The sequence below is a fragment of the Salvelinus namaycush genome, chromosome 5 (genome assembly GCF_016432855.1).
Source record: "Salvelinus namaycush isolate Seneca chromosome 5, SaNama_1.0, whole genome shotgun sequence".
In the NCBI taxonomy this organism is placed as follows: domain Eukaryota; kingdom Metazoa; phylum Chordata; class Actinopteri; order Salmoniformes; family Salmonidae; genus Salvelinus; species Salvelinus namaycush.
The window spans coordinates 71,138,219-71,156,240 of record NC_052311.1 but is presented as its reverse complement, the minus strand read 5'-3'; the positions used below and the strand labels follow the sequence as shown (position 1 = coordinate 71,156,240).

The 18,022-nt window shown below is 52.6% G+C and overlaps 1 protein-coding gene across 1 annotated transcript in view; it reads right to left on the bottom strand.

Moving 5' to 3' along the window:
• Positions 1-14,976, bottom strand: part of LOC120047334 (integrin alpha-10-like) — a 78,737-nt gene extending 63,761 nt beyond the window's left edge. The window contains exon 1 of the mRNA XM_038992858.1: positions 14,283-14,976. Coding sequence (XP_038848786.1) covers positions 14,283-14,976 — 694 coding nt within the window. The remainder of the gene's footprint in view (positions 1-14,282) is intronic.
• Between the last annotated feature and the right edge of the window lie 3,046 nt (positions 14,977-18,022).

Genomic DNA, 18,022 nt, shown 5'->3' with positions numbered 1-18,022 from the left:
CTGTAACAATAAAAGGGAGCAGAGGGAAATGTAAACACCGGACGGACGGACGGATGAGAATAAAGGAAGGACAGCGAATAGAGAGGAGAAAGAAACGATTGATCTTCAGTGACCTAGAATCTATTTGTTCCCAAACTGTTTTTGTGCCATGAACAATCTAATAGCTTGTGAATGTCTGTGTGACAGTCTAGAACAGATCAAAGCATTGTTTCATCCCAGTCTTTCTATGTGACCCAGAAGGAATTGTTTAGCACCTAGTAGGATCCAACCTACCATTTGGTATTTCAGAGTGTAAATAAATACCATTTGGTATTTCAGAGTGTAAATAACTACCATTTGGTATTTCAGAGTGTAAATAAATACCATTTGGTATTTCAGAGTGTAAATATATACCCTTTGGTATTTCAGAATGTAAATAAATACCATTTGGTATTTCAGAGTGTAAATAAATACCATTTGGTATTTCAGAGTGTAAATAAATACCATTTGGTATTTCAGAGTGTAAATAAATACCATTTGGTATTTCAGAGTGTAAATAAATACCATTTGGTATTTCAGAGTGTAAATAAATACCCTTTGGTATTTCAGAATGTAAATAAATACCATTTGGTATTTCAGAGTGTAAATAAACACCATTTGGTATTTCAGAGTGTACTGTACACTGATTGTCTTACATTGGACTACGTTTTCCATTGATGACGTGTGTTTACTGTGCTGTATTTTTGTGCATTTTATCCCATTTCTACACAGGGCAAAGAAGTTCTAGATTGCACCTTTAGCAAGCCTGTGGATTCATGTGTGCAGGCCTGTGGTAGAGGAGGAGTGAGGAGGGGTGGATGAGGTGTTGTCCCACTACTGTGGTAGAGGAGGAGTGAGGAGGGGTGGATGAACTGTAGTCCCATTACTGTGGTAGAGGAGAAGTGAGGAGGGTGGATGAACTGTATCCCATTACTGTGTATGAGGAGAAGTGAGGAGGGGTGGATGAGGTGTATTCCCATTACTGTGGTAGAGGAGGAGTGAGGAGGGTTGATGAGGTGTAGTCCCATTACTGTGGTAGAGGAGGAGTGAGGAGGGGTGGATAGGTCTAGTCCCATTACTGTGTTAGAGGAGGAGTGAGAGGGGTGGATGAGGTGTAGTCCCATTACGTGTTAGAGGAGGAGTGAGGAGGGGTGATGAGGTGTGGTCCCATTACTGTGGTAAGGAGGAGTGAGGAGGGGTGGATGAGTGTAGTCCCTAACTGTGTAGAGGAGGAGTGAGGAGGGGTGGATGAGGTGTAGTCTCATTACTGTGGTAGAGGAGGGGTGGATGAGGTGTAGTCCCAATACTGTGGAAGAGAAGGAGTGAGGAAGGTTTGATGAGGTGTGGTCCCATTACTGTGGTAGAGGAGTGGTGAATGAGTTGTAGTCCCATTACTGTGTTAGAGGAGGAGTGAGGAGGGGTAGATGAGGTGTAGTCCCATTACTGTGGTAGAGGAGGAGTGAGGAGGGGTGGATGAGGTGTTGTCCCACTACTGTGGTAGAGGAGGAGTGAGGAGGGATGGATGAGGTGTGGTCCCATTACTGTGGTAAAGGAGGAGTGAGGAGGGGGATGAGGTGTGGTCCCATTACTGTGGTAGAGGAGGAGTGAGGAGGGGTGGATGAGGTGTAGTCCCATTACTGTGGTAGAGGAGGAGTGAGGAGGGTTGGACGAGGTGTAGTCCCATTACTGTGGTAGAGGAGGCGTGAGGAGGGGTGGATGAGGTGTGGTTCCATTACTGTGGTAGAGGAGGATTGAGGAGTGGTGGATGAGGTGTAGTCCCATTACTGTGTTAGAGGAGGAGTGAGGAGGGGTGGATGAGGTGTGGTCCCATTACTGTGGTAGAGGAGGAGTGAGGAGGGGTGGATGAGGTGTAGTCCCATAACTGTGGTAGAGGAGGAGTGAGGAGGGGTGGATGAGGTGTAGTCTCATTACTGTGGTAGAGGAGGGGTGGATGAGGTGTAGTCCCAATACTGTGGAAGAGAAGGAGTGAGGAAGGTTTGATGAGGTGTGGTCCCATTACTGTGGTAGAGGAGTGGTGAATGAGTTTGTGTCCCATTACTGTTTAGAGGAGGAGTGAGGAGGGTAGATGAGGTGTAGTCCCATTACTGTGGTAGAGGAGGAGTGAGGAGGGGTGGATGAGGTGTTGTCCCACTACTGTGGTAGAGGAGGAGTGAGGAGGGATGGATGAGGTGTGGTCCCATTACTGTGGTAAAGGAGGAGTGAGGAGGGGGGATGAGGTGTGGTCCCATTACTGTGGTAGAGGAGGAGTGAGGAGGGGTGGATGATGTGTAGTCCCATTACTGTGGTACAGGAGAAGTGAGGGGGGTGATGAGTGTGTCCCATTACTGTGGTAGAGGAGGAGTGAGGAGGGTTGGAGAGTGTAGTCCCTTACTGTGGTAGAGGAGGCGTGAGGAGGGTGGATGAGGTGTGGTTCCATTACTGTGGTGAGGAGGTTGAGGAGTGGTGGATGGAGTGTAGTCCCATTACTGTGTTAGAGGAGGAGTGAGGAGGGGTGGATGAGGTGTGGTCCCATTACTGTGGTAGAGGAGGTGAGGAGGGTGGATAGGTGTGGTCCCATTACTGTGGTAGAGGAGGATTGAGGAGTGGTGGATGAGGTGTAGTCCCATTACTGTGGTAGAGGAGGGGTGGATGAGGTGTAGTCCCAATACTGTGGAAGAGAAGGAGTGAGGAAGGGTTGATGAGGTGTGGTCCCATTACTGTGGTAGAGGGGTGGATGAGGTGTAGTCCCATTACTGTGGTAGAGGAGGAGTGAGGAGGGGTGGATGAAGTGTAGTCCCATTACTGTGGTAGAGGAGGAGTGAGGAGGGGGGATAGGTGTAGTCCCATTACTGTGTTAGAGGAGGAGTGAGAGGGTGGATGAGGTGTGGTCCCATTACTGTGGTAGGGAGAGTGAGGAGGGGGTGATGAAGTGTAGTCCCATTACTGTGGTAGAGGAGGAGTGATGAGGGGTGGATGAGGTGGTCCCATTACTGTGTGAGGAGAGTGAGGAGGGGTGGATGAAGTGTAGTCCCATTACGTGTTAGAGGAGGAGTGAGGAGGGGTGGATGAGGTGTGGTCCCATTACTGTGGTTGAGGAGGAGTGAGGGGATTGATGAGTGTGGGTCCCATTACTGTGGTAGAGGAGATGAGAGGGGTGGATGGTGTGGTCCCATTACTGTGGTAGAGGAGGGTGAGTAGGTGTGGATGAGGTGTGTCCCATTACTGTGGTAAGGAGGGGGTGAGGAGGGGTGGATGAAGTGTAGTCCCATTACTGTGGTAGAGGAGGAGTGAGGAGGGGTGGATGAAATGTAGTCCCATTACTGTGGTTGAGGAGGAGTGAGGAGGGGTTGATGAGGTGTGGTCCCATGTGGTAGAGGAGGAGTGAGGAGGGGTGGATGAGGTGTGGTCCCATTACTGTGGTAGAGGAGGGGTGAGTAGGTGTGGATGAGGTGTGGTCCCATTACTGTGGTAGAGGAGGGTGAGAGGGGCGGATGAAGTGTGTCCCTTACTGTGTAGAGGAGGAGTGAGGAGGGGTGATGAAGGTAGTCCCATTACTGTGGTAGAGGAGAGTGAGGAATGTGGATGAGTGTTGTCCCATTACTGTGGTTGAGGAGGAGGGGAGGAGGTTGAGATGAGTGTGGTCCCATTACTGTGGTGAGGAGGAGTGAGGAGGAGTGGATGAGGTGTATCCCATTACTGTGGAGAGGAGAGTGAGGAGGGTGGTGTGGTGTGGTCCCATTACTGTGGTAGAGGAGGAGTGAGGAGGGGTGGATGAGGTGTGGTCCCATTACTGTGGTTGAGGAGAAGTGAGTGTCACGTTCTGACCTTAGTTCTTTTGTTATTTCTTTGTTTTAGTATGGTCAGGGCTGAGTTAGGTGGTTATCTATGTTCGTTTTTCTATGTTGGTTTTTGCGTTTGGCCTGGTATGATTCTCAATCAGAGGCAGGGTCGTTAGTTGTCTCTGATTGAGAATCATACTTAGTAGCCTTTTTCCACCTGTGTTTCGTGGGTGTTTATTTTCTGTGTCTGTGTGTTCCACACGGAACTGTTTCGGTTTTATTTCACGTGTCGTTTATTGTTTTGTTTCAGTGTTCGATTTTTTCAATAAAGAGCATGAACACGTACCCCGCTGCGCATTGGTCCTCCGATCCTTACTACTCCTCCTCGTCTGAGGAGGAGGAAGACAGCCGTTAGAAACACCCACCAACAAAGGACCAAGCAGCGTGGTAAGGGCAGCAGCAGCGATCGCAGGACTCCTGGACTTGGGAGGAGATTCTGGACGGAGAAGACCCTGGGCACAGGCTGGAGAATATCGCCGCCCCAGGCTGAGCTGGAGGCAGCGAAGAGAGCGGCGGTATGGGAGGCAGCGCGGCAGCGCGGCTGGAAGCCCGAGAGGCAGACCCAAAAATGTATTGGAGGGGGGCACACGGAGTGTGGCGAAGTCAGGTAGGAGACCTGCGCCAACTCCCCGTGCTTACCGCTGAGAGAGAGGACCGGGCAGCACCGTGTTATGCCGTGAGGCGCACAGTGTCCCCGGTGCGCAGGCAGAGCCCGGTGCGGTACATAGCAGCCCTCGTATTGGCCGGGCTAGAATTGGCATCGAGCCAGGTGCCATGAAGCCGGCTCAGCGCATCTGGTCTCCATGTCGTCTCCTCGGGCCGGGGTACAAGGCACCAGCCCTACACATGGTGTCCCCGGTTCGCCAGCACAGCCCAGTGCAGGCTATTCCACCTCGCCGCACTGGCCTGGCTACGGGGAGCATTCAGCCAGGTAGGGTTGGGCAGCCTCGGTGCTCGAGACTCCAGTGAGCCTCCACGGTCCGTCTATCCGGTGCCTACTCCACGTACCAGACCTCCGTGGCAGCACCACGCACCAGGCTGTCTCTCCGTTTCCTTCCTCCAGGTGCTCCCGTCTGTCCAGCTCCGCCTGAGTCTCCCTCCTGTCCAGCGCCGCCTGAGTCTCCCTCCTGTCCTGAGCCGCCTGAGCCGCCCGTCTGTCCTGAGCCGCCTGAGCCGCTCGTCTGTCCTGAGCCGCCTGAGCCGCCCGTCAGTCAGGAGCCGCCTGAGCCTCCGTCAGCCAGGAGTCGCCAGAGCCGTCCGTCAGCCAGGGAGCCGCCAGAGCCGTCCGTCAGCAGGAGCCGCCAGAGCCGTCCGTCAGCCAGAGCCGCCAAGCCGTCCGTCAGCCAGGAGCCGCCAGAGCCGTCCGTCACCAGGAGCCGCCAGAGCCGTCCGTCAGCCAGGAGCTGCCAGAGCCGTCCGTCAGCCAGGAGCTGCCCTTCAGTCCGGAGCTGCCCTTCAGTCCGGAGCTGCCCCTCAGTCCGGAGCTGCCCCTCAGTCCAGAGGTGCCCCTCAGTCCGGAGCTGCCCCTCAGTCCGGAGCTGCCCCTCAGTCCGGAGCTGCCCTTCAGTCCGAGCTGCCCTTCAGTCCGGAGCCGCCCCTCAGTCCAGAGGCGCCCCTTAGTCCAGTGGGGCCATTTATTAGGGTCCCCAGTCCAAGGTCGGCGGTATGTTCGTTTTTCTATGTTGGTTGTTGCGTTTGGCCTGGTATGATTCTCAATCAGAGGCAGGTGTCGTTAGTTGTCTCTGATTGAGAATCATACTTAGGTAGCCTTTTTCCACCTGTGTTTCGTGGGTGTTTATTTTCTGTGTCTGTGTGTTCCACACGGAACTGTTTCGGTTGGTTATTTCACGTGTCGTTTATTGTTTTGGTTCAGTGTTCGTTGTTTTAATAAAGAGCATGAACACGTACAACGCTGAGCATTGGTCCCCGATCCTTACTACTCCTCCTCGTCTGAGGAGAAGGAAGACAGCCGTTACGGTGAGGAAGGGGGGATGAGGTGTAGTCCAATAACTGTGGTAGAGGAGAGGTGGGTGAGGTGTAGTCCATTACTGTGTTAGAGGGAGTGAGGAGGGGTGGATGAGGTGTGGTCCCATTCTGTGGTAGAGGAGGAGTGAGGAGGAGTGGATGATGGTAGTCCCATTACTGTGGAAGAGGAGGAGTGAGGAGGGGTGGATGAGGTTGGTCCCATTACTGTGGTAGAGGAGGAGTGAGGAGGGTTGGATGAGGTGTGGTCCATTACTGTGTAAGGAGTGTGATGAGTGTTTTTCCCATTACTGTATTAAGGAGGAGTGAGAGGGGTGGATGAGGTGTAGTCCCATTACTGTGTTAGAGGAGGAGTGAGGAGGGGTGGATGAGGTGTGGTCCTTACTGGGTAGAGGAGGGGTGGATGAGGTGTAGTCCCATTACTGTGTTAGAGAGGATGAGAAGGGTGGATGAGGTGTAGTCCCATTACTGTAGAGAGGTGGATGAGGTGTTGTCCCATTACTGGGGTAGAGGAGGGGTGGATGAGGTGTGGTCCCATTACTGTTGTAGAGGAGGGGTGGATGAGGTGTTGTCCCATTACTGTGGTAGAGGAGGGGTGGATGAGGTGTGTCCCATTACTGTGGTAGGGAGGGGTGGATGAGGTGTGGTCCCATTACTGTTGTAGAGGAGGGGTGATGAGGTGGGTCCCATTACTGTTGTAAGGAGAGGTGGATGAGGTTATGTCCCATTACTGTGGTAGAGGAGGGGTGGATGAGGTGTAGTCCAACTACTGTGGTAAGAGGAGAGTGAGGAGGGGTAATGAAGTGTAGTCACATTACTGTTGTAGAGGAGGGTGGATGAGTTATAGTCCAAAACTGCGGTAGAGGCGGGGTGGATGAGGTGTAGTCCCAGTACTGTGGTAGAGGAGGAGTGAGGAGGGGTTGATGAGGTGTGGTCCCATTACTGTGGTAGAGGAGGGTGATGAGGTTAGTCCCATTACTGTGGTAGAGGAAGAGTAGGAGGGGTTGATGAGGTGTAGTCCCATTACTGTGGTAGAGGAGGGGTGGATGAGGTGTAGTCCCATTACTGTGTTAGAGGAGGAGTGAGGAGGGGTGGATGAGGTGTGGTCCCATTACTGTGGTGGATGAGGTGTGGTCCCATTACTGTGATAGAGGAGGTGTGGATGAGGTGTAGTCCCATTACTGTGGTGGAGGTGTGGATGAGGTGTAGTCCCATTACTGTGGTGGAGGAGGGGTGGATGAGGTGAAGTCCCATTACTGTGGTAAAGGTTGGGTGGATGAGGTGAAGTCCCATTACTGTGGTAGAGGAGGGGTGGATGAGGTGTAGTCCCATTACTGTGGTAGAGGAGGGGTGGATGAGGTGTGGTCCCATTACTGTTGTAGAGGAGGGGTGGATGAGGTGTGGTCCCATTACTGTTGTAGAGGAGAGGTGGATGAGGTATAGTCCAAAACTGCGGTAGAGGCGGGGTGGATGAGATGTAGTCCCAGTACTGTGGTAGAGGAGGAGTGAGGAGGGGTTGATCAGGTGTGGTCCCATTACTGTGGTAGAGGAGGGGTGGATGAGGTGTAGTCCCATTACTGTGGTAGAGGAGGGGTGGATGAGGTGTAGTCCAATTACTGTGTTAGAGGAGGAGTTAGGAGGGGTGGATGAGGTGAAGTCCCATTACTGTGTTAGAGGATGAGTGAGGAGGGGTGGATGAGGTGTGGTCCCATTACTGTGGTGGATGAAGTGTGGTCCCATTACTGTGGTAGAGGAGGGGTGAGTAGGTGTGGATGAGGTGTGGTCCCATTACTGTGGTAGAGGAGGGGTGAGGAGGGGCGGATGAAGTGTAGTCCCATTACTGTGGTAGAGGAGGAGTGAGGAGGGGTGGATGAAGTGTAGTCCCATTACTGTGGTAGAGGAGGAGTGAGGAATGGTGGATGAGGTGTGGTCCCATTACTGTGGTTGAGGAGGAGTGAGGAGGGGTTGATGAGGTGTGGTCCCATTACTGTGGTAGAGGAGGAGTGAGGAGGAGTGGATGAGGTGTAGTCCCATTACTGTGGAAGAGGAGGAGTGAGGAGGGGTGGATGAGGTGTGGTCCCATTACTGTGGTAGAGGAGGAGTGAGGAGGGGTGGATGAGGTGTGGTCCCATTACTGTGGTTGAGGAGAAGTGAGTGTCACGTTCTGACCTTAGTTCTTTTGTTATTTCTTTGTTTTAGTATGGTCAGGGCGTGAGTTAGGTGGGTTATCTATGTTCGTTTTTCTATGTTGGTTTTTGCGTTTGGCCTGGTATGATTCTCAATCAGAGGCAGGTGTCGTTAGTTGTCTCTGATTGAGAATCATACTTAGGTAGCCTTTTTCCACCTGTGTTTCGTGGGTGTTTATTTTCTGTGTCTGTGTGTTCCACACGGAACTGTTTCGGTTGGTTATTTCACGTGTCGTTTATTGTTTTGTTTCAGTGTTCGATTTTTTCAATAAAGAGCATGAACACGTACCACGCTGCGCATTGGTCCTCCGATCCTTACTACTCCTCCTCGTCTGAGGAGGAGGAAGACAGCCGTTACAGAAACACCCACCAACAAAGGACCAAGCAGCGTGGTAATGGGCAGCAGCAGCGATCGCAGGACTCCTGGACTTGGGAGGAGATTCTGGACGGAGAAGGACCCTGGGCACAGGCTGGAGAATATCGCCGCCCCAAGGCTGAGCTGGAGGCAGCGAAAGCGGAGAGGCGGCGGTATGAGGAGGCAGCGCGGCAGCGCGGCTGGAAGCCCGAGAGGCAGACCCAAAAATGTATTGGAGGGGGGCACACGGGGAGTGTGGCGAAGTCAGGTAGGAGACCTGCGCCAACTCCCCGTGCTTACCGCTGAGAGAGAGGGACCGGGCAGGCACCGTGTTATGCCGTGAGGCGCACAGTGTCCCCGGTGCGCAGGCAGAGCCCGGTGCGGTACATAGCAGCGCCTCGTATTGGCCGGGCTAGAATTGGCATCGAGCCAGGTGCCATGAAGCCGGCTCAGCGCATCTGGTCTCCAGTGCGTCTCCTCGGGCCGGGGTACAAGGCACCAGCCCTACACATGGTGTCCCCGGTTCGCCAGCACAGCCCAGTGCAGGCTATTCCACCTCGCCGCACTGGCCTGGCTACGGGGAGCATTCAGCCAGGTAGGGTTGGGCAGGCTCGGTGCTCGAGATCTCCAGTGAGCCTCCACGGTCCGGTCTATCCGGTGCCTACTCCACGTACCAGACCTCCGGTGGCAGCACCACGCACCAGGCTGTCTCTCCGTTTCCTTCCTCCAGGTGCTCCCGTCTGTCCAGCTCCGCCTGAGTCTCCCTCCTGTCCAGCGCCGCCTGAGTCTCCCTCCTGTCCTGAGCCGCCTGAGCCGCCCGTCTGTCCTGAGCCGCCTGAGCCGCTCGTCTGTCCTGAGCCGCCTGAGCCGCCCGTCAGTCAGGAGCCGCCTGAGCCGTCCGTCAGCCAGGAGTCGCCAGAGCCGTCCGTCAGCCAGGAGCCGCCAGAGCCGTCCGTCAGCCAGGAGCCGCCAGAGCCGTCCGTCAGCCAGGAGCCGCCAGAGCCGTCCGTCAGCCAGGAGCCGCCAGAGCCGTCCGTCAGCCAGGAGCCGCCAGAGCCGTCCGTCAGCCAGGAGCTGCCAGAGCCGTCCGTCAGCCAGGAGCTGCCCTTCAGTCCGGAGCTGCCCTTCAGTCCGGAGCTGCCCCTCAGTCCGGAGCTGCCCCTCAGTCCAGAGGTGCCCCTCAGTCCGGAGCTGCCCCTCAGTCCGGAGCTGCCCCTCAGTCCGGAGCTGCCCCTCAGTCCGGAGCTGCCCTTCAGTCCGGAGCTGCCCTTCAGTCCGGAGCCGCCCCTCAGTCCAGAGGCGCCCCTTAGTCCAGTGGGGCCATTTATTAGGGTCCCCAGTCCAAGGTCGGCGGTATGTTCGTTTTTCTATGTTGGTTGTTGCGTTTGGCCTGGTATGATTCTCAATCAGAGGCAGGTGTCGTTAGTTGTCTCTGATTGAGAATCATACTTAGGTAGCCTTTTTCCACCTGTGTTTCGTGGGTGTTTATTTTCTGTGTCTGTGTGTTCCACACGGAACTGTTTCGGTTGGTTATTTCACGTGTCGTTTATTGTTTTGGTTCAGTGTTCGATTGTTTTAATAAAGAGCATGAACACGTACAACGCTGAGCATTGGTCCTCCGATCCTTACTACTCCTCCTCGTCTGAGGAGAAGGAAGACAGCCGTTACGGTGAGGAAGGGGGGATGAGGTGTAGTCCAATAACTGTGGTAGAGGAGAGGTGGGTGAGGTGTAGTCCCATTACTGTGTTAGAGGAGGAGTGAGGAGGGGTGGATGAGGTGTGGTCCCATTACTGTGGTAGAGGAGGAGTGAGGAGGGGTGGATGAGGTGTAGTCCCATTACTGTGGAAGAGGAGGAGTGAGGAGGGGTGGATGAGGTGTGGTCCCATTACTGTGGTAGAGGAGGAGTGAGGAGGGTTGGATGAGGTGTGGTCCCATTACTGTGGTAGAGGAGTGGTGGATGAGGTGTTTTCCCATTACTGTATTAGAGGAGGAGTGAGGAGGGGTGGATGAGGTGTAGTCCCATTACTGTGTTAGAGGAGGAGTGAGGAGGGGTGGATGAGGTGTGGTCCCATTACTGTGGTAGAGGAGGGGTGGATGAGGTGTAGTCCCATTACTGTGTTAGAGGAGGAGTGAGGAAGGGTGGATGAGGTGTAGTCCCATTACTGTGGTAGAGGAGGGGTGGATGAGGTGTTGTCCCATTACTGTGGTAGAGGAGGGGTGGATGAGGTGTGGTCCCATTACTGTTGTAGAGGAGGGGTGGATGAGGTGTTGTCCCATTACTGTGGTAGAGGAGGGGTGGATGAGGTGTGGTCCCATTACTGTGGTAGAGGAGGGGTGGATGAGGTGTGGTCCCATTACTGTTGTAGAGGAGGGGTGGATGAGGTGTGGTCCCATTACTGTTGTAGAGGAGAGGTGGATGAGGTTATGTCCCATTACTGTGGTAGAGGAGGGGTGGATGAGGTGTAGTCCCACTACTGTGGTAGAGGAGGAGTGAGGAGGGGTGAATGAAGTGTAGTCACATTACTGTTGTAGAGGAGGGGTGGATGAGGTATAGTCCAAAACTGCGGTAGAGGCGGGGTGGATGAGGTGTAGTCCCAGTACTGTGGTAGAGGAGGAGTGAGGAGGGGTTGATGAGGTGTGGTCCCATTACTGTGGTAGAGGAGGGGTGGATGAGGTGTAGTCCCATTACTGTGGTAGAGGAAGAGTGAGGAGGGGTTGATGAGGTGTAGTCCCATTACTGTGGTAGAGGAGGGGTGGATGAGGTGTAGTCCCATTACTGTGTTAGAGGAGGAGTGAGGAGGGGTGGATGAGGTGTGGTCCCATTACTGTGGTGGATGAGGTGTGGTCCCATTACTGTGATAGAGGAGGTGTGGATGAGGTGTAGTCCCATTACTGTGGTGGAGGTGTGGATGAGGTGTAGTCCCATTACTGTGGTGGAGGAGGGGTGGATGAGGTGAAGTCCCATTACTGTGGTAAAGGTTGGGTGGATGAGGTGAAGTCCCATTACTGTGGTAGAGGAGGGGTGGATGAGGTGTAGTCCCATTACTGTGGTAGAGGAGGGGTGGATGAGGTGTGGTCCCATTACTGTTGTAGAGGAGAGGTGGATGAGGTATAGTCCAAAACTGCGGTAGAGGCGGGGTGGATGAGATGTAGTCCCAGTACTGTGGTAGAGGAGGAGTGAGGAGGGGTTGATCAGGTGTGGTCCCATTACTGTGGTAGAGGAGGGGTGGATGAGGTGTAGTCCCGTTACTGTGGTAGAGGAGGGGTGGATGAGGTGTAGTCCAATTACTGTGTTAGAGGAGGAGTTAGGAGGGGTGGATGAGGTGAAGTCCCATTACTGTGTTAGAGGATGAGTGAGGAGGGGTGGATGAGGTGTGGTCCCATTACTGTGGTGGATGAAGTGTGGTCCCATTACTGTGGTAGAGGAGGTGTGGATGAGGTGTAGTCCCATTACTGTGGTGGAAGAGGTGTGGATGAGGTGTAGTCCCATTACTGTGGTAGAGGAGAGGTGGATGAGGTGTAGTCCCACTACTGTGGTAGAGGAGGAGTGAGGAGGGGTGGATGAGGTGTAGTCCCATTACTGTGGTAGAGGAGGAGTGAGGAGGGGTGGATGAGGTGTGGTCCCATTACTGTGGTAGAGGAGGAGTGAGGAGGGGTGGATGAGGTGTGGTCCCATTACTGTGGTAGAGGAGTGGTGGATGAGGTGTTTTCCCATTACTGTGTTAGAGGAGAGGTGGATGAGGTGTGGTCCCACTACTGTTGTAGAGGAGGGGTGGATGAGGTGTGGTCCCATTACTGTTGTAGAGGAGAGGTGGATGAGGTGTGGTCCCACTACTGTGGTAGAGGAGGGGTGGATGAGGTGTGGTCCCACTACTGTGGTAGAGGAGGGGTGGATGAGGTGTAGTCCCACTACTGTGGTAGAGGAGGAGTGAGGAGGGGTGAATGAAGTGTAGTCACATTACTGTTGTAGAGGAGGGGTGGATGAGGTGTAGTCCCATTACTGTGGTAGAGGAGGAGTGGATGAGGTGTAGTCCCATTACTGTGTTAGAGGAGGAGTGAGGAGGGGTTGATGAGGTGTAGTCCCAGTACTGTGGTAGAGGAGGAGTGAGGTGGGGTGGATGAGGTGTAGTCCCATTACTGTGTTAGAGGAGGAGTGAGGTGGGGTGGATGAGGTGTAGTCCCATTACTGTGTTAGAGGAGGAGTGAGGTGGGGTGGATGAGGTGTAGTCCCAGTACTGTGGTAGAGGAGGAGTGAGGAGGGGTTGATGAGGTGTGGTCCCATTACTGTGGTAGAGGATGGGTGGATGAGGTGTAGTCCCATTACTGTGGTAGAGGAGGGGTTGATGAGGTGTAGTCCCATTACTGTGGTAGAGGAGGGGTGGATGAGGTGTAGTCCCATTACTGTGTTAGAGGAGGAGTGAGGAGGGGTGGATGACGTGAAGTCCCATTACTGTGTTTGAGGAGGGGTGGATGAGGTGTGGTCCCATTACTGTGGTAGAGGAGGTGTGGATGAGGTGTAGTCCCATTACTGTGGTGGAGGTGTGGATGAGGTGTAGTCCCATTACTGTGGTGGAGGAGGGGTGGATGAGGTGTGGTCCCATTACTGTGGTAAAGGATGGGTGGATGAGGTGAAGTCCCATTACTGTGGTAGAGGAGGGGTGGATGAGGTGTAGTCCCATTACTGTGGTAGAGGAGGGGTGGATGAGGTGAAGTCCCATTACTGTGGTAAAGGATGGGTGGATGAGGTGAAGTCCCATTACTGTGGTAGAGGAGGGGTGGATGAGGTGTAGTCCCATTACTGTGGTAGAGGAGTGGTGGATGAGGTGTGGTCCCATTACTGTGGTGGATGAGGTGTGCTCCCATTACTGTGGTAGAGGAGGTGTGGATGAGGTGTAGTCCCATTACTGTGGTAGAGGAGAGGTGGATGAGGTGTAGTCCCATTACTGTGTTAGAGGAGGAGTGAGGAGGGTTGGATGAGGTGTGGTCCCATTACTGTGGTAGAGGAGGAGTGAGGAGGAGTGGATGAGGTGTAGTCCCATTACTGTGGTAGAGGAGGAGTGGATGAGGTGTAGTCCCACTACTGTGGTAGAGGAGGAGTGAGGAGGGGTGGATGAGGTGTAGTCCCATTACTGTGGTAGATGAGGAGTGAGGAGGGGTGGATGAGGTGTGGTCCCATTACTGTGGTAGAGGAGGAGTGAGGAGGGTTGGATGAGGTGTGGTCCCATTACTGTGGTAGAGGAGTGGTGGATGAGGTGTTTTCCCATTACTGTGTTAGAGGAGGAGTGAGGAGGGGTGGATGAGGTGTAGTCCCATTACTGTGTTAGAGGAGGAGTGAGGAAGGGTGGATGAGGTGTGGTCCCATTACTGTGGTAGAGGAGGGGTGGATGAGGTGTAGTCCCATTACTGTGTTAGAGGAGGAGTGAGGAAGGGTGGATGAGATGAAGTTCCATTACTGTGGTAGAGGAGGGGTGGATGAGGTGTTGTCCCATTACTGTGGTAGAGGAGGGGTGGATGAGGTGTTGTCCCATTACTGTGGTGGAGGAGGGTGGATGAGGTGAAGTCCCATTACTGTGGTAAAGGATGGGTGGATGAGGTGAAGTCCCATTACTGTGGTAAAGGATGGGTGGATGAGGTGAAGTCCCATTACTGTGGTGGAGGAGGGGTGGATGAGGTGAAGTCCCATTACTGTGGTAAAGGATGGGTGGATGAGGTGAAGTCCCATTACTGTGGTGGAGGAGGGGTGGATGAGGTGAAGTCCCATTACTGTGGTGGAGGAGGGGTGGATGAGGTGAAGTCCCATTACTGTTGTAGAGGAGGTGTGGATGAGATGTAGTCTACATGTAGTCGACATTCTACCCTCCCTATTTCTCTTTCTTCCTCTCGCGCCATACAACAACATGCCTCTCTGTGAGCTGTGCTGGTATCCATGTCTCTCTGTGAGCTCTGCTGGTGTCCATGTCTCTCTGTGAGCTCTGCTGGTGTCCATGTCTCTCTGTGAGCTGTGCTGGTATCCATGCCTCTCTGTGAGCTCTGCTGGTGTCCATGTCTCTCTGTGAGCTGTGCTGGTGTCCATGTCTCTCTGTGAGCTGTGCTGGTATCCATGCCTCTCTGTGAGCTCTGCTGGTGTCCATGTCTCTCTGTGAGCTGTGCTGGTATCCATGTCTCCCTGTGAGCTGTCCTGGTATCCATGTCTCTCTGTGAGTTCTGCTGGTATCCATGTCTCTCTGTGAGCTGTGCTGGTATCCATGGCTCTCTGTGAGCTGTGCTGGTATCCATGTCTCTCTGTGAGCTGTGCTGGTATCCATGCCTCTCTGTGAGCTGTGCTGGTATCCATGTCTCTCTGTGAGCTGTGCTGGTGTCCATGTCTCTCTGTGAGCTGTGCTGGTGTCCATGTCTCTCTGTGAGCTGTGCTGGTATCCATGTCTCTCTGTGAGCTGTGCTGGTATCCATGTCTCTCTGTGAGCTGTGCTGGTGTCCATGTCTCTCTGTGAGCTGTGCTGGTATCCATGTCTCTCTGTGAGCTGTGCTGGTATCCATGTCTCTCTGTGAGCTGTGCTGGTATCCATGTCTCTCTGTGAGCTGTGCTGGTATCCATGTCTCTCTGGGGCAATGTGGCATTGGCCTCTCTCTCTCTCTCTTTTGTGGGCAACCAAAGAAAGTGTGTGTGTGCGTGTGCATGCACCTGTGTCTAAACAAAAGCTAGTCCTGTCCATGATTTACTGTATCTGTATCCAAGGGAACACAACAGACAATACATACTAGATCCTCTAGGTCTTGTATTTCCTTTCTCACCAACAAAATATATTGAAAACATCCTTTTTTTCCAGGCTGAATGGATGTTTCCACAGGGATCATATGAATGGCCAAGTCGTCAATGAATCATTCCCGCTTTCTATGGTTTGGCCCTGTAGGCCCACTCAACCACCGGATAAGAACTTCTACATGTTTTCATTGGTGTGTGTGTGTGTGTGTGTGTGTGTGTGTGTGTGTGTGTGTGTGTGTGTGTGTGTGTGTGTGTGTGTGTGTGTGTGTGTGTGTGTGTGTGTGTGTGTGTGTGTGTGTGTGTGTGTGTGTGTGTGTGTGTGTGTGTGTGTGTGTGTGTGTGTACATGCATGTGTGATTGCATTCATTCCTGAGGTTTGAGGACAAAGAATTCACTTTAACAAACTGCCGTCAGGTCTTTTGGGATATAGACTCGTATTAACTGGTTACTGTTTCTCTGAGCATAAACATATTTTAACAGCTACTGCTAAGATAAAGACATTATAGGCTGTTATTATTACCACTCAAAGTCTGATATCAACTTCTTATTGTACAAACACATCTCCAACTCCTGACTCAAAGTCCCCTCTCTGTCTGACAGCCCTGGACCTTGGACATCAATACAAGAAATATGATTTGAGTAAGATAAGGGAAATGTTCACTCTTATCTCACTCTGCCTTTCTCCTTCACTCTCTCTTTCTCTTGCTCTTTGCTTATCACTTCTGGAGAAAGCTGTGTATGTGTGTAATGCACGTACGCTCTCACACGCGTGACACATTGAGCAACCAAAACACTATAGACGTGTGGAGGGACACATTCTACACACAAACACATACACACACATTTATGTCACACACAAACACATACACACATTTCTATCACACACAAACACATACACACACATTTATGTCACACACAAACACATACACACATTTCTGTCACGCACAAACACATACACACACATTTCTGTAACACACAAACACATTCAAATACACAACACTATACTGTATACTTCTATAACACTCTACCACTCACACAACTATATTGGCATGTTTTATGTGTGTGTGTTTTATGTGTGTGTGTGTGTGTGGGTTTTATGTATGTGTGTGTTTTATGTGTGTGTGTGTGTGTGTGTGTGTGTGTGTGTGTGTGTGTGTGTGTGTGTGTGTGTGTGTGTGTGTGTGTGTGTGTGTGTGTGTGTGTGTGTGTGTGTGTGTGTGTGTGTGTGTGTGTGTGTGTTTTATGTGTGTGAAGAAAGGCCCGTTTTACATCCCTTAATACATTCCAGCTGTTTGTGTTGTTGCAGCAACCCAGACTGACAGGAGCCAGTAGGAAGCAGGACCTAATTACTGTCTCACACCCTCAATCTATCTATTCCCCTTTCTTTTTCTTTCCCTCCATCCCTCTCTCTTTCCCTCCATCCCTCTCTCTATTCCCTCCATCCCTCTCTCTATTCCCTCCATCCCTCTCTCTATTCCCTCCATCCCTCTCTCTTTCCCTCTATCCCTCTCTCTATCCCCTCTATCCCTCTCTCTATCCCCTCCATCCCTCTCTCTATTCCCTCCATCCCTCTCTCTATTCCCTCCATCCCTCTCTCTATTCCCTCTATCCCTCTCTCTATCCCCTCCATCTCTCTCTCTATCCCCTCCATCTCTACCTCTCTATCCCCTCCATCTCTACCTCTCTCTATCCCCTCCATCTCTCTCTCTATCCCCTCCATCCCTCTCTCTATCCCCTCCATCCCTCTCTCTTTCCCTCCATCCCTCTCTCTATCCCCTCCATCCCTCTCTCTTTCCCTCTATCCCTCTCTCTTACCCTCTATCCCTCTCTCTATTCCCTCCATCCCTCTCTCTATTCCCTCTATCCCTCTCTCTTTCCCTCTATCCCTCTCTCTTTCCCTCTATCCCTCTCTCTATTCCCTCCATCCCTCTCTCTATTCCCTCCATCCCTCTCTCTATTCCCTCTATCCCTCTCTCTATTCCCTCCATCCCTCTCTCTATCCCCTCCATCCCTCTCTCTATTCCCTCCATCCCTCTCTCTATCCCCTCCATCCCTCTCTCTTTCCCTCTATCCCTCTCTCTATTCCCTCCATCCCTCTCTCTATTCCCTCTATCCCTCTCTCTATTCCCTCTATCCCTCTCTCTTTCCCTCCATCCCTCTCTCTATTCCCTCCATCCCTCTCTCTATTCCCTCTATCCCTCTCTCTTTCCCTCCATCCCTCTCTCTATTCCCTCCATCCCTCTCTCTATTCCCTCCATCCCTCTCTCTATTCCCTCTATCCCTCTCTCTTTCCCTCCATCCCTCTCTCTATCCCCTCCATCCCTCTCTCTTTCCCTCTATCCCTCTCTCTTACCCTCTATCCCTCTCTCTATTCCCTCCATCCCTCTCTCTATTCCCTCCATCCCTCTCTCTATTCCCTCTATCCCTCTCTCTTTCCCTCCATCCCTCTCTCTAACCCCTCCATCCCTCTCTCTATTCCCTCCATCCCTCTCTCTATTCCCTCTATCCCTCTCTCTTTCCCTCCATCCCTCTCTCTATCCCCTCCATCCCTCTCTCTTTCCCTCCATCCCTCTCTCTATTCCCTCTATCCCTCTCTCTTTCCCTCCATCCCTCTCTCTATTCCCTCCATCCCTCTCTCTTTCCCTCTATCCCTCTCTCTATCCCCTCCATCCCTCTCTCTATCCCCTCCATCCCTCTCTCTTTCCCTCTATCCCTCTCTCTATTCCCTCCATCCCTCTCTCTATCCCCTCCATCCCTCTCTCTATTCCCTCCATCCCTCTCTCTATTCCCTCCATCCCTCTCTCTATCCCTTCCATCCCTCTCTCTTTCCCTCCATCCCTCTCTCTTTCCCTCTATCCCTCTCTCTTTCCCTCCATCC